Raw genomic sequence first — 24,070 nt, forward strand, 5'->3', positions numbered from 1 at the left:
TCCTGCCAGGGGACAGGTGGGTCTTGGTTCTCTCTGAAGACCATTGTCTTTATGTTTATAAGGAAGGAAAAAAGCTTAAAAATAAGCATATAGATAAAATTGCTTTCTTTTTCAGGAAGCAGTAGGGGACACATTAGAAGAACTATGGATATCCTACAATTTTATTGAGAAGTTGAAAGGAATCCATGTAATGAAGAAATTGAAGATTCTCTACATGTCTAATAACCTGGTGAAAGACTGGGGTAAGCTGAGGCTGGATCTTTGCTAACTTCTACCTCCTGTTTATAGAAAATAGCCCAATAGGGAACAAGGAACAAAAGGAGGATATTTATTTCTAACCACAGAGGGAAATAGCTAAATGCTTTAAATTTACATCTAAATATTTACTTAGAATGATTTTAATTGAATAGGTTCTGGTCCTATTAATTTTGAAAAAATTAAATTAATTGTCCAAAGGCTGGAAGAAATCAGTTTAAACTTAATAATTCTTGTGTGGAAGGCTTATCTGATGTCTATATAACTTTGCTTTTTTAAATATATATATATTTTTATTGATTTCAGAGAGGAAGAGAGAGGGAGAGAGACAAAACATCAATGATGAGAGAGAATAATTGATTAGCTGTCTCCTGTATACCCCACACTGGGGGTCAAGCCCATAACCTAGGTATGTGCTCTGACCGGGAATCGAGCCATGACCTCCTAGTTCATAGGTCGCTGCTCAATCACTGAGCCATGCCGGCTGGGAGCTTTGCTTTTGCATTGTACATTATTTATTCAGTATTTACTAAAGCCCTATTATGTGCATGAACTATAGGCTAGACACTTGAAATACATAGTTGAATAGGACACTATCTCTGCCCTCAAGGAGTTCACAGGTTAGTGGAAAGGTTAGTTTATAAGCTAATAATTGTAAAACTGTGATAAATTCTGCAATAGAGGCTCCAATGAGTTGCTTTAAGAATTCAAAGATGCGAGAGGGAATGGGTAGAGACAGTTTAGCTTAGCCCATACTGATGCAATACAACATAGAGAAGACCTATCACTGGTGAATGATTTATTGTTCTTTGTTTTATATATATAATCCTCACCCAGGATATTCCTCCATTGACTTTTTTTTAGGAAGAGTGGAAGAGAGAAACATCGATGTCAGAGAAACACATCGATTGGTTGCCTCCTGTATGAGCCCCTACCAGGGCCTGGGGTTGGGGAGGAGCCTGCAACCAAGGTACATGCCCTGGACCCGAATCGAACCTGGAACCCTTTGGTTCACAGGCCAACTCTCTATCCACTGAGCCAAACCAGCTAGGGCTATTGTTCTTTTTTATTGTAAATCCCATTTCTTCTTCTTATCCTATCCTTAGGCTAGCATAAAGGTAGAAGAGGTATGTCTTCTTTTTCCCTCCCTTTCTGTAATGTTTTCAGAGAATCAGTCCACATGGTCTAACTATCCTTACTTCCTGCAAAATCTTAAACGACAAGTTGTCTTGACTAGTCACCATCAGTGATATTGGAATTCAACCCCCAAAGCATAGCAGTAAAACCTGCCATTTTAATGTGGAAGGTATTCTTTGTACCTGTAGCTGAATTTGTGAAGCTGGCAGAACTGCCCTGCCTGGAAGACCTGGTGTTCGTAGGCAATCCCTTGGAAGAGAAACATTCAGCTGAGGGGAACTGGATTGAAGAGGCAACCAAGAGAGTGCCCAGACTGAAAAAGCTTGATGGTGAGTGTCTCTGAGCCAGCTTAGGATCGTTTGTAGGTATAAGAGTTGAATTTATGACATGGAATCATGAAAAGGAGCAAAACTGAAGAAAGTGATAGGTTGTCTCTTATCTCCAAGGCCATTTTTGTCCACAGGAAAATTTTTTTTTTTAACACCACACATCTACAGTACTTTTTCTTTTTTTTTTTTCTTTTTTCTTTTTTAATATATTTTATTGATTTTTTACAGAGAGGAAAGGAGAGGGACAGAGAGCTAGAAACATCGATGAGAGAGAAACATTGACCAGCTGCCTCTTGCACACCCCCCACCGGGGATGTGCCCACAACCAATGTACATGCCCTTGACCGGAATTGAACCTGGGACCTTTCAGTCCGCAGACTGACGTTCTATCCACTGAGCCAAACCGGTTTCGGCCACAGGAAATTTTATGGTCCAGGTTTGGGCCAGGGTGAAATGAAAAGCTTTTAGGAAATTTAGACTGGTATAATCATCTCTAGATCAAAAGCTTATAAAAAAAAGTTGGGCTTATTCTCAAATCACAGGCATTATTTTGCAGAATAATTAGACATAAATGGTAAGTAACTACTTTTTCACAATTGGATCAAAGTTGTAGTGTTCTCTTACCCCCCAAAAAAACAAACAAACAAACAAACAAAAAAACAACCCACACACAGGATCTAAGATAGGTGTCTCTGTCAGTGGATATCCTTAACTGACTGGGTTCTAATCCCAGTTCTACCACTTAATATCTTTTTTGTCATTGTGGTAGTTACTTAATTTCACCAAATGGTTTTTGTTTTTTGTTTTTGTTTTTCATCTAAAAACTGGAAATGATAATTGTCACAGAACTCTTAGGGTCTAACCTATTCCCAGTGGTGCTACCAGGAACCCAGGCCAGAATTCCAACTGTTCCAGAACCCACAAACTTCCTTTTTCTCTGCCAGCTAGGGAAATATCTTTCTAGGAAAACCTATATCTATTCTGAGGAAACCCACTATCCCCTCCTTCTTTTCCACATCATTCTGTGTCTTCTCACAAACTCTTAACTTCTCAGTGACCTTCTTAGGCTTTTCAAAGACAAAAGCCAGTAAGTCTGACAATCTTTCTGCTTTCCACACTGCCCCTAAAGCAATCATGCACAGAACCCACTGGCCTACCTATTGCCTTCATCACCATATTCACACCGATACTCACAATCCACATCCAAAGGGCCTAGTTGTCTATGGTTGAGGCTTCCTTGTTCCTCAACCCTTCAGTCCCCTCTTCATCATCCCTGTTACTCTGCCATTCTGTCCTTCCTATTCTGTGCCTCTTTATCTCTCCCTCACCACTTCTATCTAAAGGTCAGTACTCAACCCTTTTATCCACCTCAGCTTACTATGGTGGTGGTTCTTTTTTTTCCCCCCAATATATATATTTTTTAATTGATTTCAGAGAGTAAGGGGGAGGGGAAGAGAGAGAGAGAGTAACATCAATGATAAGAGAAAATTATCGATCAGCTGCCACATTGGGGATCAAGCCCTGACCAGGATTGAACTGGGACCTCCTGGTTCATAGGAGGTCCCAGTTCAACCACTGAGCCACACCAGCTGGGCTGGAATTAGTTCTTAATTAAGGACAGGGTTTAAATGGAAGGATAGTTGGGGAGGGCATTTCAAAATGGAAGAACTTTGTTAACCAGGAGTCTGGGGTAAGAGAGTGCAAGATGAGTTTGGGAGACAGTGAGTTTATTAGTTTAGCTGGATTGGAAGGTGACTGGCTAAAGAATTAAGACTAAATAGTTGACTAGGTAAGATTGTGGGCAGGTTTCAAATGCTGGAGCTCAGAAATTCCTTAGTCTAGCCAGTGAGAGTTTGCAGATGTGCCTTCTTTTCTGTACTTTGGTTCTCCCCACCCTCCAATTTATTACCAATGTTTAATATTTTGGGGAATAACATAAAAATCAGATATGCTGGATTGCATATTTTATTGTAAAAAATGATGAATATTTCTTTGTATTTAACATACAAAGTTTCAGTATTTCTTTCTTTATTATTACATTTTTTTTGGGGGGGTACCCACTCTTAGCCAATCATGCTGGCTAAGATTGGAAACTGAGATTCAGATAGGAGGAGTCTCTTGGCCAAGACACACCATGTAGTTCAGTAGTGGAGCTAGTGGTGAGCTTTAGGCCCCTTGCACAGGCTCTCAAGGGCAGTGAGTGTGTATCTCTTCTCAACTCCACGTTGGGTGATGTCATGTTAGTAGCTTGAAATGGCCATCGTGGGAGTATTTACACCACAGGAAGTAGCAGCTGCTATAAATCACAGCTGGTGGTTGTTAAACGTTTATCAGGGTGTAGTGCTTTATTTTTTTTGCCTGGCATCTGTAGGCATTTTTATTTGCAACTCTGCATTTTGAGAGCCATATATTCATAAGTACTTATATTAATCCATTTGAGAATTCTCCTGAGAGGCTTTTTGGATCATTTGAAATTAAAGAGATTATTTTATGAAATTACTTTATTATGGCATACTTCACAGCATTTCACAGCTTCTGAGGTTAACAGGAAAATATTTTCATTTAGAATTTTAACAGTCTGTTGAGAGTGACCAGAAATAATTTTTTTTTTTTCATTTTAGGTACCCCAGTAATTAAACAGGATGAGGAAGAAGAAAACTAACACCATGTTTTCCACTTCGTGTTAACTTATTTAAATGTCATAAGAACAATAGATAAGTTTTGTACAATTGTCTGTTTTAAAGATTCTGTGTGGAGCGAAAGGTTCTTAAGATAAAACAAATCTATGATTTCTTTTTTTTCTCTTAACCTATTCAGTGTTCCTCCCCCCAAATGGTAACACCAACTTTATATATTGTAGTCCTTTTTTTAGAAACTACAAATTTTCAGTTGTTTGTCTTCAGTCTCCATCAACTGAAATCTTTATAGACTGAACAATCATTTTTAACAAAAGAATAAATGTGGTTATTCATTTCATTTTTTTTTTAGGTCAGGCAGTTAAATATATATACTTAACTTTTGAATCTGTAGAACATCTTTCCTATAGATCCATCCCCGTATGATTCAGAAGCACAAATGTGTCATGCCTTTGGTTCTGAAGGCAGCACGGTGGCAGCAGCCGCAGAAGCAAGACTCCGAAGTCATAGTGAAAAAGCTGTGGTGAAAAAAAATGAAAAATGAATATCTTGGAGGCCTTAGAGCCCATGTTATGTTTACTTACTTGGTTTTCAAAAAATATGTACATTGTCAACTGGAATTTAGGTTGTATGTACATGTGTGGCCACTCAAGTCACGGTGCATAGTCAATCAGTCATTCCGTGATCCAGCTCTGTGGGTAAAGTGACTGTCATGATTATTCCTTTGACTAGCACTGTGGCCATGTTACCCAGGTGGACCTGATCTTAGGCACACTTTTGGGTTTATAGTTCTCTGTATGTTATATAAGGAAATATATATATAAGTGGTAGTTATATTTGGATGCCTAGTCTAAATCTTGGCCATTCATATATATTAAAATTTGCCCTAATAACTTTGGTCTGTTGACCACCATGTTGGGAGAAATGATTGTTCTAAGGGTATAGAACTTAAAGACTGGATCTGGTACCTTCCAATAAATTAAATTTAGTATTTCAAAATATATTTTTAGAAAAGTTTTAAGTTAAACAGCTCTTAAAATGAATTATGTAAGTGGTATTGGAGGGAAAAGAGATGTTTCATTATGGGATCCCAGGCAAATGGCAATATTTTTGAGGATTGCTTCTTCTGTAAAGCATTGTAGGTGAGTTAACCTCAAAATTGCAGAGCAATAGTTGGATGCAGAGTTTAGAATTTATCATATAAGAAAAAAATTCTCTTTTGAGAATGCAAGATATGGTAGTAAGTAGCCAGATGAAGTCCATAGTAGGCCACGACCGAATCAGTGATAGATTGCAGTAAGGAAGTCAGAGCCCTCTGCCAAATTGTGCCTGAAGTCCCTCAACCAGAGACTATTGATTTTCATTTCCCCATTAACTTGTGTGAAAATGAGTCAAAAAGTGATTATATAAGTGGTACTGGGTTTCAGAAGTTTTCAGTTATCATTTAAATAGGAATTATATGATTTCTCAGTCATGCTGATCAAAAGGGACCACTGCTTCGACAATCAATCCTAAAAAGGAAAAATTAACCCAACGTTTTTTTTAGCTTCCTTTTAGCTCTTCCTCACAATCTGATAGGAAGAAATCTTTACTCTGACTGACTTATACATTCAAAGCCTTTGGGTCTTAGCTTCTGGGACCCAAAGTTTTCTTGTAGTATGAACTTCATCTAGTAGGCAAACTTGAAGCCATATTGCTATATATGGGTGATTTTCTAAAGGTTATTCTGGAAGTGAATATAATAGGGAATGGATGACTTCATATTTACTTTTTTTAATGGCTTACAGTCTTTAGTTCTTTTTGTTTATTTTTAGTTCTGCAATAGAGAAACTAATTTTCTCTTTCACCTTTTCCTTCCTTCCTCCCTCCCTCCCTCCCTCCCTCCCTCCCTCCCTCCCTCCCTCCCTTTCTTCCTCCCTTCCCTTTCTTTCCCTTCCCTTTCTTTCCCTTCCCTTTCCTTTCCCCTTCCATCCTTCCCTCCTTCCTTTCCTTTCCTTCCTTCCCTTCCCTTCCCTTCCCTTTCCTTCCTTCCTTCCTTCCTTCCTTCCTTCCTTCCTTCCTTCCTCCCTCCCTCCCTCCCTCCCTCCCTCCCTCCCTCCCTCCCTCCCTCCCTCCTTTCCTTTCTTCCTTCCTTCCTTCTTTCTTTCTTCAGAGAGGAGGGGAGAGGGAGAGAGATAGAAACATCAATGATGAGAATTATTGATCAGCTGCCTCTTGTATGCCCCCTACTGAGGACAGAGCCTGAAACCTGGGCATGTGCCCTGACCAGGAATTGAACCGTGACCTCCTGGTTCATAAGTCCACGCTCAACCACTAAGCCATACCAGCTGGGCCCCTTTGTTTCTAAATGTCTTTTAATCACTGGTAGTTCTCAGAGAATGTAAGATGCTTTTCTGTGTCCATTTCACAAAATATCCATAGTCAGTTCCACTCAACAAATATTTGAATGACTTTTATGCATTCTTTGCATGGAATGAAACTAAGAATCCACTAGGAAACAGAAGATAGAAAATAGAAGATAGAGTGTATTAAGAAGTTCAGAATATTCTCTCAAATCATTCCTTAACTCATCCTTTACTGCTGCAAATTTAGTTGATACTAAATGCCTTTGATTTGTGCTTCTTGAATTAGATCTTTAACCTACTTGTAATGGATTCTCTCTGTGCTCCTGGTTTGAAGCATTATGCCATTTTAGTGGATCATTTAAATTTCTTCTATTCTTTTAATGATGGTAGAGCTCTGGAATCAGTTCAGCATTTTAATATTTCCACAGGAAATTTTAGCCTACCAAGTAATTAACCTTTTCTGTGTTCTCTGTTAATAGGAGTTTGTTCCTTTAAATCAGAGTCAACCTTGGCACTATCAACATTTGGGCTTGATAATGTTGTGGGGGCTACCCTGTGTGTTATAGGATGTTTAGCAGCATCTCTGGCTTCTACTTAGTAGAAGAACCTTCTTCTCAGTTGTGATAACCAAAAATGTCTTCATACATTGCCATTTGTCCCTCGGGCTAGCTAGATGGGTTGGAACAAATTCACCCATAGTTAAGAACCAGTGCTTTATACCAACATTCCTTTTGTCCAGTGTCCATTTATTTTCACTCTGTAGCCATATGGCACCTGAGTTATTATAGGAGAGAAGGTGGTGTATTTAGTGATCATGGGTGGAATGAAATGATCATTGGTGTTTCCCTTCTTTGTAATGCTCACTTTAACAATTCCCACAACACATTAGAAACTCAGGACTGGAAAGTTCGACTTATTTCCCCCCAGCAGGATCTCAACTTTTATGTCTTATCTTAGCATTTTGCTCATCTTAGGAAGTGATTATTAACCTACCTCTCTCTTACTATCAACAGAATCCAAGTTTATGGTAGATTTTGCTTTGTCTCTAAAATTTAACATTTTAAGTATACTTTATAAAATGCATGTCATTTTTTAAGTGTTCATTCATTGTCAAGTCATGCACAGGATTTTACAGACTAGCAGTCATTAAATACAGAAAAATATTGTATAAAATTTGGTAAGCATATATGAAAGTTAGCTGGTGTAGACACCAGTTTTGGATGTGATCAGAAGCATGTCTGGTTACTGGATCCATTCCACAAATAGGGGTGGTGTAAGACACTTAAATGTGGTTCCTGTTTGGAAAGAGAAATTTTGACTTGAACAGATGCATCTTCTGATACCTTTCACCAGTGGGCTGAAGTAGAATAAGGAGGAATAAGAAATGAATCTTAATTGTTGACTTATTGTCAGAATTGGTGATATGTAAGTAGAGTTGAAGGTAGTTATGTGTGACCCAGAATCTTTTGCCTGGGCTTTTCTTGAGACTAAATGGGAAAAGTGTAGGGCTAGAAAGGTTGGATTTCATCATTAACTTTAAAGATTGGGGGAAATGTCGAGCATCGATCACAAGTTATGTCTAACTGCAGTCTAACTGTTAGTCACAAAGACTTTATATTGTAAGCAGCGGTAAAGGGAGAAAACTAACAGCTAACCTGGGCTGCTTGATGTGTCTGTAAATAGTTAAGTATAAAACAAGCTTTAGTGTGGCAGAGTTGGTGTTTCTGACACAGCTAACTTGACCATATTCCTTTATCTTCACTCTAGCTTGAGTTGTTTCTTGTAAAACCATAAAATAGGTGCAATAAAAAGAGTTAAGGGTATTTTTTTTAATCACTGAACTTTAGAAATTCCACATCTATATCTCTATTCCTGCCTTTTTATAAACCAGTGACTGCAAAGGAAGAAAACTGAAAGGAAAAACTAAATTGAGTCTTCCCTTTTCTGACTTAAGATAAATTTTCACTTGACACGTGGAAAAGTCATAACTGGATTCTAGTTAATTTCCCATATTGGGCAGGTTAGAGAGGAACCAGCCAACCAAATTATGATCTGCAAATTGGACAAGGGGATGGGGAGAGTCACTATTTTTCAGTAGATTTGCACTTTAAGATTATGAAGTGGATGTTGGTTGAAAGCACTCCCCAAGGGCAGATAGGTAAATACTTTGCCTGCCTGTGGATATTAGAGTCAACCCCATTCTTGCTTGCATTAAGCCCACCTCTGCAGTAGTTGTCTGTTGACATAACCAGAGTTGGGATTCCCCTATTTCCCTAGTTGGTGTTGCCTTCCATGTCTACTACGTTGGCAGTCAGCCTTGCGGGGACGTGTCAAGTACAGTTCTCCTGCGCAGAAACTTTGAGTTCTCTTTCCTACGTCTAGATTTTAACAATTTAGATGTTGGCTAAATTAGGTTGTGGCTAATGTTAGGGAGGGTAGGAAGTTATTTGCTGCTTTGATCAGCAGGATCCCTGCCTCCGAGGTGCGATTGCCTAGAGGGATCAACCTCATCCAAAGACTGGGGAGTTGGTAGCTATAAGGAATATACATTTTGCCAGCTACTTCTCCCAGCGTGGCAGTCATGATCACGAGCATCATTCCAGAATCTTTGGCTTCTAGAACCAACTCCATTCTGAAGAACATTTTAACATCCATTAACATCTATTAATACTTTGGTAATTATCTTTTATATGCAGGAATTTTGTAGCATGAACTTTATGACTAAAGTTATTGTGTTAAATTATTTAGAAATGTTGAGTTTCTGAATGTTATTTTGTGAGACTTGTTTTAAAATAGTAATAAATTGTGTTATTTTATAAAAAATTAATTTGTATCTTTTTTTGTTATATAACCATTACTTTTAGCTAATAAAGAGCAACTATCTGAACTTTGAATATTCAATTCCAAAAAAATTGTCTTTGGATAACATATTCCACAGCTTCGTGTGTGTGTGTGTGTGTGTGTGTGTGTGTGTGTACATGTGTGACTCATTTTAAAATATATATATATATTATTGATTTTTTACAGAGAGGAAGGGAGAGGGATAGAGTTAGAAACATCCATCAGCTGTCTCCTGCACCCTCCCTACTGGGTATGTGCCTGCAACCAAGGTACATACCCTTGACTGGAATCGAACCTGGGACCCTTGAGTCTGCAGGCCGACGCTCTATCCACTGAGCCAAACCGGTTAGGGCTGACTCATTTCTTTACCCCCCTACCCCCCAGTTCATTTCCAATGATAATTTTCTCTCTGGGTCTGTAAGTCTCCAGTTCTCTGGGCACCATTTCAAAATGATTAGGATCCTAGAAAGAATGCTACAGGTACAGCAAGTTCCTGCTGCACTTCACCATTCCTAGTCCTTTTCTTAGTTTCAGAGTGTACAAGGTTAAGGTTGGCTGATGAGCCCTTGATTTGTGGTCTGGAATAACCTCAGACAAGAAACAGGAAGAACTGAGCACTAGCAGTAACATTACACATTTTCCCAGCACATATTCTGCGCTGTCAGCCAAATGTTATTTTGGTCACAGAATAGGACCTACAGTGCAGTTTCTATTTCTTTTCACTTTTTTTTTTAAAGTATTGTTTAATTTATTACAAATAGTAGTACATGTCTCCTTTTTTTCCCCATTGACTCCCCATCCCTACCCGGGTCTCCCCTCCCTCCGTGTCTTGCGTCTATTGGTTGTGCTTATATGCATGCATACAAGTCCTTCGGTTGATCTCTTACCCCCCCAACCCTCCCCTACCTTCCCCGTGTAGTTTGACAGTCTACTTTTTTACTCCATAGTTCTTTGGTTATAAGGATATATTTCTTGCTACTGTCCTTTAAAAAGCAGATTTTAATGAACCCATAGAGAAAACCTTAATTTGAATCAGTTCATTATTTTTAGTTCATTGTTTTATAGAACAAAGGATGGACATCTAGACTCCTGATATTGTTTTGTATCATATACATGTGTTGTATTAAATATTTATGGGTGTACACATAGATATATATAATTGTTATATATTAAAGAATCCTAGGTGATTATTCTCCCTCTTAAAATGCAATAAAAAAAAAAGCAATCAACTCTGCACCTATAAAAAGGTGTACCCATCCCTATGTGCAGATATAGGATACCCATATTTGGTTAAAAAATGAACCCATTATTTGTTTTTGTTATGAGTGTATGTATAGAGTAGGAGTGTGAACATGTATGTGGTGACTGGTTGTGTGTATGTATGTGGAGAAATGGGAATGTATGACAGGGGTGGGAGACTGGTATAGAGGGGGGAGCATGTTTATGATGGAGTGTTCTGGGGAAGGTGGGAGTGAATGTATGAAAACAAGATTGTGAGAGGTGAGGGGAGTGTGTGTGTATCCAGCACATTGTGTGTGTGGGGGGGTGGGGGGGGTGGGCGATGGACGGGGAAGCTATGTGAGATGTGAATGGGGGAGAGGGGTAATGAGGACATGTTTGTGGGGAGTGAAGATTTGCCTTTCTGTTGTGGGAGTCAAATACGTGGAGCTGTGTAGAGAAGAGAGTGAAGGAAGTGAGATGAGTGTATAGAGACATCTGTTAGAACATATGCAAGTATTAGCCTTTATGACTAATTTTTACCTTATGATTGTTATAATAGGTTGGCTATCATTTTATTATTTATTTGGTTGGTTGGCTTTAATTTTAAAGCCTTGTTACTGGGGGAAAATCTCCACTGAACACTATGTTCATGTAACCACTTCTGGATTTACTAGGACCTGGATCTCAAAAGATGGACATCTTCTGTCACTGAATCTCTGTAGCCAAATAAACATGTTTTAAAGCCATATTTCCCTTTTTATATCCTCTTGATATAAAATGGCTGCTGTAAAACCGAAGCATTCATTTTACACAGGTGTGAGTTATCCCTGCGGCAAAACAAACACTTTTAGCTGAAAGGAACTTAAAAGGGGAGGAAAAAATGCTCGATAACCTCCTAAACCCCATTTCTGGATTTCCTAACATTTTAGAGTAATATTTACTTGAGGTTTGATTTTCTTTAGTGACTTCAAGTCTAAGAAAAGATACAGATCTTAATTACACTGAAAATTTTTTATACATGTCAGAAAATGAGACTAGAATTTTTAAAATATTTTTATTTGTATACATGTATTTGATAACTTCAAACTGAGAACACTTAGAACCAGCACAAGTAAAGAGAAATACAAATCAATGACAAAGATTTGAAATGGGGGAATGGATACTGTAACTGGTTCATATTAACCTCCCCATGCAATTTATATCTTGTACAGTGAAAATTTTAATTTACACAGCTCTATAATTGTACTTTTCTAATACCCTATTTTGTAGTCTCAGGATACTTTCCAATTAAATTGATCCTGATGTTTACAGATGAAAAGTAAGAAATTAGCACTGTAAAGCTGAATCACTAAGAATATCTAATTCACGTTTCTTCCCATCAATATAAATCAGGAACAATTTGCAATAAACAGAAAAACTATTCACGTTATTAATAACAACAGTTCATATTTTTACTGAACACTTCTTGTGTTAGCCAGGCTCTGAACTAAACAACTGAACATGCAATTTCACATTTAGGTATCTTGATGAGAAGTCTCACAAGTTTCACATTTTTTCACAACTGATGATGTCAAGATGACAGCTTGCACTGAGCACCTGTGTCTAAGCCTTTACCTGGCATTTCAGCATGCTAGCATGACACTGGTAGCAGCTCAGGGTGCTCCCTGGCACAATTTTACTAATGTTACATGAATATGCAGGCCTGACTTCCCCCCCAAAACAGGACTTGACTAAGAGACACACCTATAAGCACAAAGCAGCTGTTACCTAGGTCTGCACTAAAACTCCCTTTCCCGGGTCTCAGAAGTGCCCCTCCAGGCCTAACTGCAGGAGGGCAGCCTCAGCCTCCTCCTCCTCCTCCTTGGCCTCCTCCTCGCGGATCTGCACCAGCAGCTGAAAGAGGTTAGGAGCTGGCCCTTCCGCAGCCCCGGTCAGCCACAGCTGCCTTCGAATGGCCCCGCTGTGGTTGGCGCCGGCAATGACCTGCTCCAGGCGGGCCTGGTTCACGTTATCCTTATCTATGGCCCCCTTCTCCACCACCTTCTGCAGCAGAGGCTCCAGACGAATGACATAAGCCGATAACTTTTCTCCCGGGTTCTGGTACGTGTTCAGAAACCTGACCTGCGCATCCCTAGAACTCTCGACGCTCCCAAACACCTGCTCCAGCGCCTTGAGGCACTCGGCGGTCGTTATGGCAGGGTTGTTGGTTTTGAGGATGCGGATGACGTCGGCGGCAGGGCCTCTGAGGCTCTCCATCAGCCGCCGCCTCTTCTCTATGTCGGACACCTGCCACTCCCCAATGACCTCATTCGTGTGCTCCAGCCAGGAATCGAAGGTCTCCTCCCCGGGCCCCGGGATGTCCCGCCCCGAGAACACCGTCAGCTTCTTGTACCAAATGGACTCCACAAGAGGCTGAATGACATTATCCAGAATATAGTTGAGCATCTCTGCGGGCATATCTGGGCCCGGGGCCGGAGCGGGGGTCTGAAACCCAAGGACACGGGCAACATCTTGCACGGTCCAGCCCTCCCTCGCTAGGAAGAGGTGCAGCCTTTCCAGAAACTCAGCATCGGAGGTCGGGGGCTTAAAGACCACTTTCCAGACCCCGCCTTTCCCCGGCATCTCCCTGGGGATGGCCGCGTAATCCACGGCGCCCGTGAGCTCCAGCAGGGCTGCTTTCGCGTTCTCTTCCCTCCAGAACATCCTGCCCAGCACGCGGTAGGGCACCTGGGGCATCGCGGCCTGGAGGGTCTCTTCGATTTCGGCCTCGTCGCAGTTCACCGGGATCCCCCAGACCAGCAGGGCTCTCTGGGCGTTCACGTCCATGCCCCGGCACCAGTCTTCCAGCAGGGTCATCGCCATCTTCCCGACTACCTGGGGCCCGATCCTAAGACACGGGTGACGGCGGCTCCCTGTGCCCGAGGGCCGAGGACAGCGGCGGACACTCCCCCCCAGAGACGCCCGAGGGAGGCGGGCGTTACGCAACCACCGAGAACAACCCGCGCCGGTTCCGCGGTCGTCCCCGCGCTGCCCCAGGCAGTCGGCCGGCGCGTCCTCGGAGCGGGGCGTCGGGAAGGCTCGGGGTCCGCCCGTCACTCGGCCGCCGCCCTCTTGCGCCTCCTCAGGGTCCGCGGCCGGGGTCCTCTACCTGCAGGCGCGGGGCGCGGCCGCCTCCGCTCCGCCGCCGGGCGCTGGGCAGTCGCTGCTCCTGGAGTCGATCCGGCGTTCGCGGTCGGAGCCGGGCGTTCGGGCGGCCGAGGGGTGGCCGCTTAGCCGGCGAGGGCCGTGCCGCCCCCCGAGGGAGTGACTGTTGGTCCTGAGGTCGCCGCAGCGGCGGAGGGTCAGCCCGCCAGGAGCGTCTTCGCGGGGGCAGGGGGCCCACCGGGCGGCGGGGGCGGCCGCGGTGCGAAGACACACGCGGCGAAGCGCGGCAGCGGCAGTTGTGGCGGGTTAGGCGGGCAGCGGCGGCCGGGTGGTCCGCCCCGCAGCCAGCCGAGCAGTTACTGCCGCAGTGGAGGGCGGGGCCGGCCCCGTGCGTGGCTGCCGCGCGCCCCGCCCCGCGGCCCACTCAGCGCCCGGGTAGTCATGGCAACGGCGGCGGAGGGGACCGGAGCTCCGCGCGCTCCCGCAGCCCGCGTGGGGGGGGGGGGGGGCGGGCGAGGGAGGGGAGGATGTCCAGCGGTTGCTATGGTGACAGCCAGGGCTCTGGTTTCTCTGATGGCTCATTTCTTTTTCCATATTTTCTAGTTTTTTTTTAAAAACCAAGCACCGCGTTTAAGAGATAATAATAATAATAATAATAAAGAGATAATAATAATAATACAGTGGGTTTAAGATGATACTGTTGAAAATGCATCCGTCGAGACAGACGTGTCCACTGTGGCTGCTTCGACATGAAAACACCCTCTTCGGCCACAGGGGCTTCCTTATGCCACCTGATCGCATTCCCCACCCTCCATATTTCATCCAAATGAAACTAAAATTTGGAAGAGTGCCATTTACATGTTTTTGTGTGAGAGAGTGAATTGAGATGGCTCGAACATTTTGTAAAAAGATTTATACTCAGTAATCTTTGTAGCCAGGAAAATGCCGGTGTGTTCATTTCTCCAGTGCTGACATCATTGACAATGAGGTGATAAAACAGAATCCTTATGGTTCAAAAATGTCCAATAATCCCCCGCAAACAAAACAAGGCCTACTTACGTCAATCCCAGATGGTGAAAATCTCCCCTAAAGAACACAGCATTCAACTCTGAATTTTTAAAACCTTATTTAATAAAAGGTTTAAAGATACAGAAGAACATCCAAAAGTAAATAAGTTACATAGATACATTACAATCACATCAGCAAGATTTTCTTTAGTGTATTAATTTTTTTTTTATAAAAAGCACACAAAAAATAAAATCTTCAGTCTGGTCTATCACAACTGTACAGCAAAAGAGGTAATATTTATATATATGTACACTATTTTAATATGTAACAGTCTTTTTAAAAAAGGGTGCCACAGGCAGCAAACACACAAAAGGCAGTGTCTGATCATTTTTTTTCAAAATAAAAGGAATATAGTTATTTATATGCTATTAAAATATTTATACAATAATTACAGACTGTCAAGGCTGTTCCTGTGCTGTTCCCTCCAACAAGGCCTTCAATTGAGAGACAAATGAGAAAAAGGTGAAACAGCTGCAAATTATTAGAGGCAAAGATCAACACAGCAAAAGAGTGGAGGACATACAATTGTTTTATAAAAGTATGCATACTTCCTGTAAACCTAAGGAGTTAGGCTTTGCCAGTCTGGCAATAAATACCATCCAAGAACAGTGAGCCCCCAGTGAAAGCGTATTTAAACAGTTCGGGCTTGAGTATATGTTGTATTCCTCCTTCATCTTAACCTCTGGCACACGAGAAGAAAGAGGTTAGGTCACTGAGGCAGTTAAATAGAGGGGATCCCTTTAGACATAAGCAGCACACGACCTCTGTGCCAGGGGTGGAGGTGGGGTGGCAGGAGGGATGGGTAGGGGGCCGCTGAAGGCATGGAGGACAGTTCCGAAGCACTGTCTCCTCCGGTGGGTAAGAGACCTCAGAAACGGTCTGGAATACAGGCACTAGGTTAGTTTCATGCCCTTGCTGAGTGCAGATGGAGGCGGGGAGATGGCTCTGTGAGACGGTGTGGGAGGGCATTATAAAGCTGGTGGTGTTTGTCATTTTTAACTTCTTAAAGCAAAGAGCTCTGAGTAGAAGAAAAAAAGAAAAGAACAACTAAAGATGAGCCTAATGTGTTCACAGGGAGAAAGCACCATAAAGGACATAGACTTATGCCAGCTGACTGCACCTACTAAATTGGCAGGTCACAGGCCACAATTGCATCTGCCCTCTAAACATTTTCACTTTCACAACGCATTCGAGATGTAAATCTATCCGGGAGCAGGAACCCTTCCTTCTAACATGCCATGTTCCGGTGGGATTAATACAGAGAGGTACCATTTTTGTTTTCTCCACCTACATTCACCTGGTCTTGTCTCCATGAGTTTAGAAAAAGGAGAATCGCTCTAGACAAAGGAGATTTGTTACAGCATGTCCATAAAGGGGCCTGAAACAAAATACAATTTAAATAGAAAAAACCTTGGGAAACGTAAGTAGCACTTTGGGGCAAAGCTGCGAAGGCACTCATGTTACACACGTGATTTAGAAGAGAGACTTTTGCTACCTTCCTGTTTCTGGAGGGGATACCAGATTTTTGCAATCTTGGGATACTGAGTTTGTAGAAGCTTATGGAGGAAATTAACTGGGAAGTTGGAAATCTAGGTAGTTGTCCAGGAGTCTTGGGGGGGGGGGGGAGAATTTTGTTGCTCCTGTAGCTGGGATCTTGTAGAACCATTTTAATGCATGAAGGCTGAAAAATACCTGATAGTGCATAGTTTAGAAACAAAAAAAACGTTCTCCCTACCCCCAGCTACCAACACGCTGCCTTTCAGCTATCTCGTGAGTAAGCAGAATGCTTTGTGGCTCCTTCCTAACATGTTGGCCTGCCGTTTACTTGCATTCACTTTGAACTTCTTTTATACAATGAAAGTTGAGTGACAAGATCAGAAAAATAACTCAGCCCTCCTTGTGGGACTGGCAAGTGAAGGGGCCTCCAGCATCTCCCAGCCCTTTCTTTAGTGACTCCGTGCCAAATATGGCTTCTTCAAGCCAGAAACAAACCAGAATTCTGGCTTCCAGCCAATCCTCTCAGGCAATTTGAAAGTACAGCTAGAGCAGAGGTAGCAACAAGAACTGCCTTGGATCCCCTTGCTCCTGCTACTCTAGGTGCGACACCTTCCACCTTCCCACCCTCTTTCAGCAGGTGCTAGCATTCCTATTGGCAAGAGCTTCCAGAGCAATGTGGTGAGGGGCATTAGGGTCTTGGGAACAGCGGGGGGCGGGGGGGGGGGGGGAGAGGTGCGGATGCCAAGAAGGTGCCTTGTTTTGGGATAAATGCACTTGGGCCTCTGGAAAGCAGGCGGCCCCTGGTCCCTGAGAGGATGTTCAAAATTAAATATTAAGAATAAATAAATAGCTCCCAAATGACACAAGTCAAGGAATGAAGGCTCCTGTCCAATCTGGTTAGGAGACCTCCCCCCTCCCAGGGAAGGATCCAGAAATCTCCAACATGCAGGACTGGGGGGCTGGGCGGTGGCTATCAGCGCTAGACCAGGTGGGGTGGGGTCAGGTGGCAGCTGCCAAGGTCAGGACGGAGGCAAGCAGGAAACCTGCGCCCAGGAGGGGCGGGCTGGGCCTGGGCTAAGCTCCCTTAGTCTCTGGGGCCCAAAGGTATTTGGCAAAAAGGTGGGAAGCAGAAGAGCCAAGGCTTATCTAAAGTGCCCTCAGGCCTAGCCTGCAGCTTCCCTCCTCACAGTTCCCTCTCCTCCAGCAGGCTGAGAGCTTGGACAGGAACATGGCCTTCCCGCAAACATCTGAGAAAACTTCCAGCCCCAGCAGGCTGCTAGCAAGCAGCAAAGGAGAGGCCTCTGTGAGGACAGGGGCGCTGGAGCAGCTTAGGCCTGGACACGGTGTGCAGGGGTGAGCTCCCTTTTTCCGGGGCTCAGGGGAGGAATAATGCTACACTGGGGGCGAACTTGTGCTTGGCTCTCCTTGGTGCCCAAGGGGAGCAGGGGGAAGAGGAAGGAAAGAGACTGCGCAGCAGCAGGGGTCCCGGTGTGAGAAGCACCCGTGGCAGCGGCTGGAGCCCCTCCCAGAGGGCAGCCCCAGCAAGCAGGGACGCTCATCGTTCCAGGAAAGCGTGAGGACAACTCCTGACAGACCGAATGCACAGAGAACTGGATCCTGCAGCCCTTAACACTGCTCCTGGGGCCTTTATAAATAAAAGAGCTGTTTATTTTATTGTCTTGTTTGTTTTTCCGGAGAAAAGTCCACGTGATCTCTCCTCTATCCCTCGGTAAGTCCCTGGGCGCCGGCGGCGCTTTGACAAGGCTGGTGCAGGGGGAGCCGGGCGCCAGGCAGAGGGGCCAGTCCTGGGTCTCCAGGCGGCCTTGGGCCTCAGCCCCGCTCTCCAGCGCTTTCCGTCTGGTGGGGGGAGGCAGCGGCCTCGGCCGCAGCGGCCGCAGCCTCCTTCTCCCTCTGCCTCAGAGCTGCAGCCTTCTTCTCCTGCTCTGCGTGGCTCTTCATGTGGGCGCTGCGGCTCTTCACCTTGTAGAACACCCTGCAGCCGGGCAAGAGGGGCTCAAGTGAGAGGTCTGTCCCCACCCCCTGGGCCACCAGGCTAGAGTGTGTGTGTGTGTGGGGGGGGGGGAGCTGTGTGTCCCTGACTTGGCGAATGCCTCTTGGCCTACCCCCACCCTCCAACTAAAGCAGAGACGAGTTCCTTATTCAGTGCCATCATCCCTCTTCTGCTGAGTGACATCACCGCCCTAGAAACCCTCTGAGCCAATCAGAAGACAAGGCGAAAGCTCAGACTACCTCCTCCTCCTCCTGCCCGCCTGCCATCCGCCTACCCACCACCAACACCCTCCCTCCTCGGTCCCCATGGAGACACATCTTACCTGCCACATTTTTTACAAGGGAACGTGTTCTCCTGATTCTGGGTCTTATTAAATGTCTCTGTTTTTTTCTTCTTCTCTGCAAAAGGCAGAGCCCTTCGCGGCTTCCCCGGCCCCTCCCTCGGCTTCTCCGAGGCCTGGCCACCAGCAGACCCAGGGGCGTTGGGCTCATGGCTTCGGAGGATGAGGATGTCATTGGCCTGGAGAGAATCAAACAAGGAGGCGTTGAGAGATTTGGGGAAGACAGGATCCCGAATTCCGGAATTTTAGGGAACAGAGGACTCCTAAAGGCCAGACACTCCTGCCCTGGCATTCTCTTGAATCCTTCCACTGAGAAGGCACTCACTGCCTTTTCAGCAACCCATCCCATCTTCGGCCAGCTCTGTCTTTACAGAGTTGCTGCTACAGTCATCGTGGGACAGCCCTCGCTGCCCTAGGACTTCCCGGTGTATCTGACGGGACCTGGTGTCTCCATTAATGACACACGTTGTCATGTTTCAGTCATTTAGTCCATTTGTGACTTTATTCCGTGAGATTCAAGCCCATGTGATGCACAGGTGCTGGGGACACAGAGGTGACAGACAGGCGCCCCTCCTCGGAGAGCGCGGTCCAGTGCAAGGGGAAGACGGGCAGGCATCTAGCTCATGACACCACGAGCCACCATGGCAAAGGCCAGGCAGGTGCCAGCGAGCAGAGGACTCCTTGTGCTGCCCTGGAGAGGGGTGCTCAGGGCAGGTACTCAGGGGCTAGGGGAGCCCCAGGTGGCCAGCGGAAGTCTGTGCCCTGGGTTGACCCTACAGGAAAATGCTGACAAAAGTCAGCAGAACTCCCTTGGGCCTGTACACGGAGCACAACTCTTGGAGGAGCACAGCCAAGACAAAAAGAAGAAAACCAACAGCTGCGTGTCTACAGTTTATGGGGGGCTTTCCTGCACGCCTAAGTGTACAACACCGAAATAAAAAACTCAGAGTAGTTCCCCCAGCAGGCTCTTCCCACCCCTACCCTCTCCGGGGGACCCGTCCCAGACAAGAACGGCTCTGGCCGGTAGGTCTTGCTTCCTGGCCTGTGATGTGGCAGACAGAGCACTGCAGTAGGATCTGGGGTGGAACCTCAGGCAAGTCACTTAGTACCTCTGAGCCCCGTTTTCTCCATCTGCAAAGTGAGGGTTCACACTTGATGGGGTTCTTGTGCAGAATGAATGAGATCATGGACAGGACAGCACTTTGTAGAGAACATGGGTGAGGGGCCATTATCTTTACGCCTGTGACCTCAGCTCAGTTTCAGACATTTTTGTCAGGGACACAGCTCTCTTAGGGGAGCCCTGCCTGAGCTACACTTCACGAATGCTTCCCCCATGTCCCACACACCTTCCGGGTTTTCATAAAACCGTGCTCCCCGAGTCTCAGAGACAAAAGCAGTAGAGTGTAAAATTTAGCGGCAGCCTCTGGAGTCAGGCTGCCTACTGGCTATCTGATCTTGGGCCTCAATTTCCTCATCTGTGAAATGGGAATAATGGCAGTACCTACCACATAGGGTTATGAGGATTAAATGAGTTAACAGCATCAGGCACTGAATACATTTCCTGCTATGATGATGACGACAATCCTAGTCATGTTCCTGCTCTGCCTTCCCTCCCACCCCCTCGGGCCCTTCTCCTGGCCCTGGGCTCCCCCAGTGGAGGTCACACTTACCGACTCATTGGCCTGTAGTGTCTGTGTGGCTTTGACAGCCGCTGCCCGCCGGCTTCTCTCTCGCCCCTCTTCCTGCTCCCCCTTCTCTTGGATCTCTGGCACCTCCTCCTCCCCCTCCTTCCTGGTCTCCTTTACTTCCCTCTTGGGCTCCAGCCTCTCTTCACTGGGGGACTCTCTTCTGGGAGCAGGCACCCTGGGGAACTTCTGGGAAGTCTATGGGGGACAAGAACAGGGGCAGTGACCCTAGAGCTCAGTCATGCAGCCACAGTGCACGGATTCTGACCCAGCCAGGGCTCACTTGTCCCTGCTAGTCCTGGCCTGGCCTCCTGTGCTGACTCTAACCCTCCCTCACCTAGTCTGCCTGGCAAAGAAGAGCGAGCCTTGAGCCCTGGGAACCTTCAGGATGAGACCGAGCACTTGAAATGGAGCCAGGGGCAGGGAGGGAGCTTGCCAGGCCCTCCCCACAGGCCACCTATCTTCCTGGATGTGCTCAGGGACACATCCGTGGGCAGGGTGGTCTGGTGGAGCCAGGCAGCAACTTGAGCTCATTCTCAGCTACCTTGTAACACTTTCTGTATCTCCACTCCCTTCCTACCTGCAGAAAGGGGACCGAACCACTCCCCATCTTAGAGCAGCATGTCACCAAGTGTGGGCTTATAGCCCCAAAATGACTTTAGGTGGTGGATACACGGAAACAGAATTAAATAACATTCTCTTTTCAATTCTCTTTCAATCCTGATTATGTTAAGAAGAAAGTCTCTAGCTCGTGTTCATGTGTCTTTTGTACTTTTCCAGGCCTCAGTTTCAGAGCCTTGGCAGATAATAGTATCTAGCTAGAATTTAATAACATGGTTTGACTTTCATACACTATATTTATTTTTACTAGAACCGTCTAAGCCAAGCAGTACTTGTTTTCTATGTATGATTGTGATATAAAACTTCCCTTTGGAGTAAAAATGAGTTGATTTAAAAATATGAATAGCACAAGTGGTATGTGGAAATGACAGAAATAGTAATGGTAACATATGGTAGGATGCAGGAATAGCGGAAACTCATAAAGGTGATACAAGAATGGCTAAAGTTTGGGAAACAGTGTTAGAGGCCTGCTATGAGGGGACAATACATTGACGCTGGTGCAAATACTGTGGGAACTTTCCCCCAAGTACTGTATCCACACAGGGTATGATTACTACGTCACTGGCCAACAGAGAGGGGATCCCCAAGGCCCACGGCCAGTGCCCAGCCCAGGACATCAACAACTTGGGGTTATCAGGGACACTGCCTTCCTCTCTCAGCAGCTGAGGATGGGAAGGGAATCACCTTAATATCCACTTCAACCTCTTCCTGGACTGACTTATCGTCACTCGTATCCACATCGCCGAAGGTGAGCGTCCCATTGCGGCCAATCTTCACCTGCTTCTTGTAGGTGTAGTAGAACTCCACACACTGGGCCACAGTCTTGGTCTGGATCTGGTTTGAAACGAAAATGCGGTCAGAGTTCCTGGTTCAGCTCACCTGCCTGGGGATACGCCAGCCTTCCTCCTGTCTCCCCTTAAACTGAGCCAACACTAAACTCAATCAACCCCCCCAAATATAAGCATGTCTCTAACACCTGCTCTGACAAACCACTGACCGATCCGACTAACCCAAGCTTCAGCACTCCTTTTCTAAAAAGCTAAAAAGTACAACATGGAGCCACTGGGGAGACTTGAATGTGGATTGCATGTTAGAGCGTATTACTTATCAGTTTAAGTTTCTTTGATGATAATGCTACTGTGGTTTTACAGGAGAATGTCCTTGTTTTTAGATAATATTTGGGCCAAGTGTCATGATGTCTGTAACTTACTTTTAATTATTAATTAAAACAGAGAGAGAGAATAGGTGCATGTGTAAGTTTATATATAGACAGATAGCAAATGTGGCAAATGTTAACAACTGGTATATCTAAGTGAGGGGTATACAGGTGTTCACTACACGATTCTTTCCATTTTCCTGGAAGTTTGAACTTTTTCAAAATAAAAAGTTAAAGGGGAAAAATTCTGGCCCTGGCACGTGCGGCTCAATTGGTCGGAGTGTCATTCCGTACACCAAACGGTGGCAGGTTCAATTCCCAGTCAGGGCACATACCCAGGTTGCAGGTCCAATCCCTGGTTGGGTCGTGTGCAGGAGACAGCCAATCAACGTATCTCTCTCACATTGATCTATCTATATAATATATATATATACATATACATACATACATACATATATATATATATATCCCTGCCCCCTCTTCCTTTCCTCTCCAGGTAGCAGCGACTGATAAGCGAGGACAGAGAAATGTCAAATTATCAAGGGAGGCTAATAAGCCTGGGAAAACCTGAAAAGGAAGCAGGATTCCCAAATCTTGTTCCTAACTCTGCCACTAAATAGCTGCGTGGCCTTCGACAAGTCGCTTCCTGTGTAAATAGCGAGTGGGGTGAGACTAGATGATCTCCAAGGGCCTCCCACGCTCTGAAGTCCTAGCCCTCCCGTCTCACAAATCCATTTGGCCACTGGGTTTAGTTTCTGGGCTACCTTCCCACACACAGAAAACACAGAGGCTGTTTTCCCTGACTCTTCCCGCTCCCCCAGGCTCGCAGACTGCTCGGCCAACTTCTGGGCAGTGCGGAGGTCCTGTGCACAGAGCCCCAGGAGTCAGAGAGGGTCCTCTGGGCCCGAGGAGAAACAGACATGCTCCATCTCACAGGAATGGCCAAATCACGACGTTATTAATTAGATCCCGTTTGCACGTTCCCTGCCAACTCTCTCTGATCATCTGTTTGACTACTGGTCTGTTCTTTTCATTAAGGCATTAGGGGGGCTCCTGGAAATATTGCCCAATCAGGAACCCAGCAGATGTCTGCCCTCACAACAGGGCCCTTGTGGGAGAATTCATCAGCACCTTGTCCAGTTCCCAGAGCCATCCCTGGCACAATCTACCATCCCAAGAGGAAAGAGCACGTTCTTGGAAGCCCTTTCCCCTCAGCGGTCCACACAACGCACTCTCCCACAGCCCAGATTTTGCCAGTCGGGGCTGGTGGGAAGATGCAAGTCTGCAAATTAGCAAAGCACTTTAGTCCCCCAGAAGAACACAGGGGGAGGACAAGATAAATCTAGGACAACTAGGCTCCGGCCTCCTCTAGCTGGCCAGCGGAAAGAGGAGGAGTTACTGGAAAGACGCCCTGGGTCTGACAAGACGTGGGCAGAGGGCCCCGCCCAGTTCAGTTACAGTCATTTGTTGCTCTCAGTTCCCCTTATCATAGGGTGACCTCTCCTCCCACAGACTAACTGTGGCCTTCCGTGCTCCGCGCCCCTGGGGAATGGCTCACCTCGCCAGGCAGCCCCTCCTTCTCTTCTTGCGCTCCCTTGGGTAAGCCCCTATTTTAAGTTGTTGTGGGGATTTGTTTTGTTTGTTTTTGTTAATCCTCACTTGAGGATATTTTTCCATTGATTTTTAGAGAGAATGGAAGGGAGAGGGAGAAACATTGACGTGAGAGAGACACACACACCCCAACCAGAGCCAGGGAACCTGCAACCAAGGTCCGTGTCTTTGAC

At 45.3% G+C, this 24,070-nt stretch overlaps 3 protein-coding genes across 15 annotated transcripts in view; 1 reads left to right on the forward strand and 2 right to left on the reverse strand.

Moving 5' to 3' along the window:
• The window catches only part of DNAL1 (dynein axonemal light chain 1), a 29,133-nt gene extending 19,632 nt beyond the window's left edge, over positions 1-9,501 (forward strand). For both annotated transcript variants that reach the window (XM_079768976.1, XM_079768977.1), the window contains exons 6-8: positions 116-242; positions 1,581-1,721; positions 4,343-9,501. In XM_079768976.1, coding sequence (XP_079625102.1) covers positions 116-242; positions 1,581-1,721; positions 4,343-4,383 — 309 coding nt within the window. In that variant the 3' untranslated portion in view covers positions 4,384-9,501. The remainder of the gene's footprint in view (positions 1-115; positions 243-1,580; positions 1,722-4,342) is intronic.
• Positions 9,502-11,815: 2,314 nt separating this feature from the next.
• Positions 11,816-14,285, reverse strand: PNMA1 (PNMA family member 1). The gene has a single exon (XM_079770010.1). It carries the CDS (start codon positions 13,624-13,626, stop codon positions 12,565-12,567), a length of 1,062 nt encoding a protein of 353 aa, XP_079626136.1. The 5' UTR covers positions 13,627-14,285; the 3' UTR covers positions 11,816-12,564.
• A 760-nt stretch (positions 14,286-15,045) lies between these two features.
• The window catches only part of MIDEAS (mitotic deacetylase associated SANT domain protein), a 66,129-nt gene continuing 57,104 nt past the window's right edge, over positions 15,046-24,070 (reverse strand). For 10 of the 12 annotated variants that reach the window (XM_079769144.1, XM_079769145.1, XM_079769154.1 and 7 more), the window contains 4 exons: positions 21,815-21,964; positions 20,495-20,707; positions 18,807-19,003; positions 15,047-18,466 (listed from right to left, as the gene is read on the reverse strand). In XM_079769144.1, coding sequence (XP_079625270.1) covers positions 18,304-18,466; positions 18,807-19,003; positions 20,495-20,707; positions 21,815-21,964 — 723 coding nt within the window. In that variant the 3' untranslated portion in view covers positions 15,047-18,303. Of the gene's footprint in view, positions 18,467-18,806; positions 19,004-20,494; positions 20,708-21,814; positions 21,965-24,070 lie in introns of all 12 variants that reach the window. The other 2 variants (XM_079769146.1, XM_079769147.1) reach the window with 2 other exon arrangements.

The sequence above is a fragment of the Cnephaeus nilssonii genome (assembly GCF_951640355.1).
Source record: "Cnephaeus nilssonii genome assembly, chromosome: 4".
NCBI classification, from domain to species: Eukaryota; Metazoa; Chordata; class Mammalia; order Chiroptera; family Vespertilionidae; genus Cnephaeus; species Cnephaeus nilssonii.

What these genes read in the sequence shown, in the direction of transcription:
- PNMA1 (XM_079770010.1), bottom strand. Translation starts at nt 13,626, where the DNA reads ATGGCGATGACCCTGCTGGAAGACTGGTGCCGGGGCATGGACGTGAAC.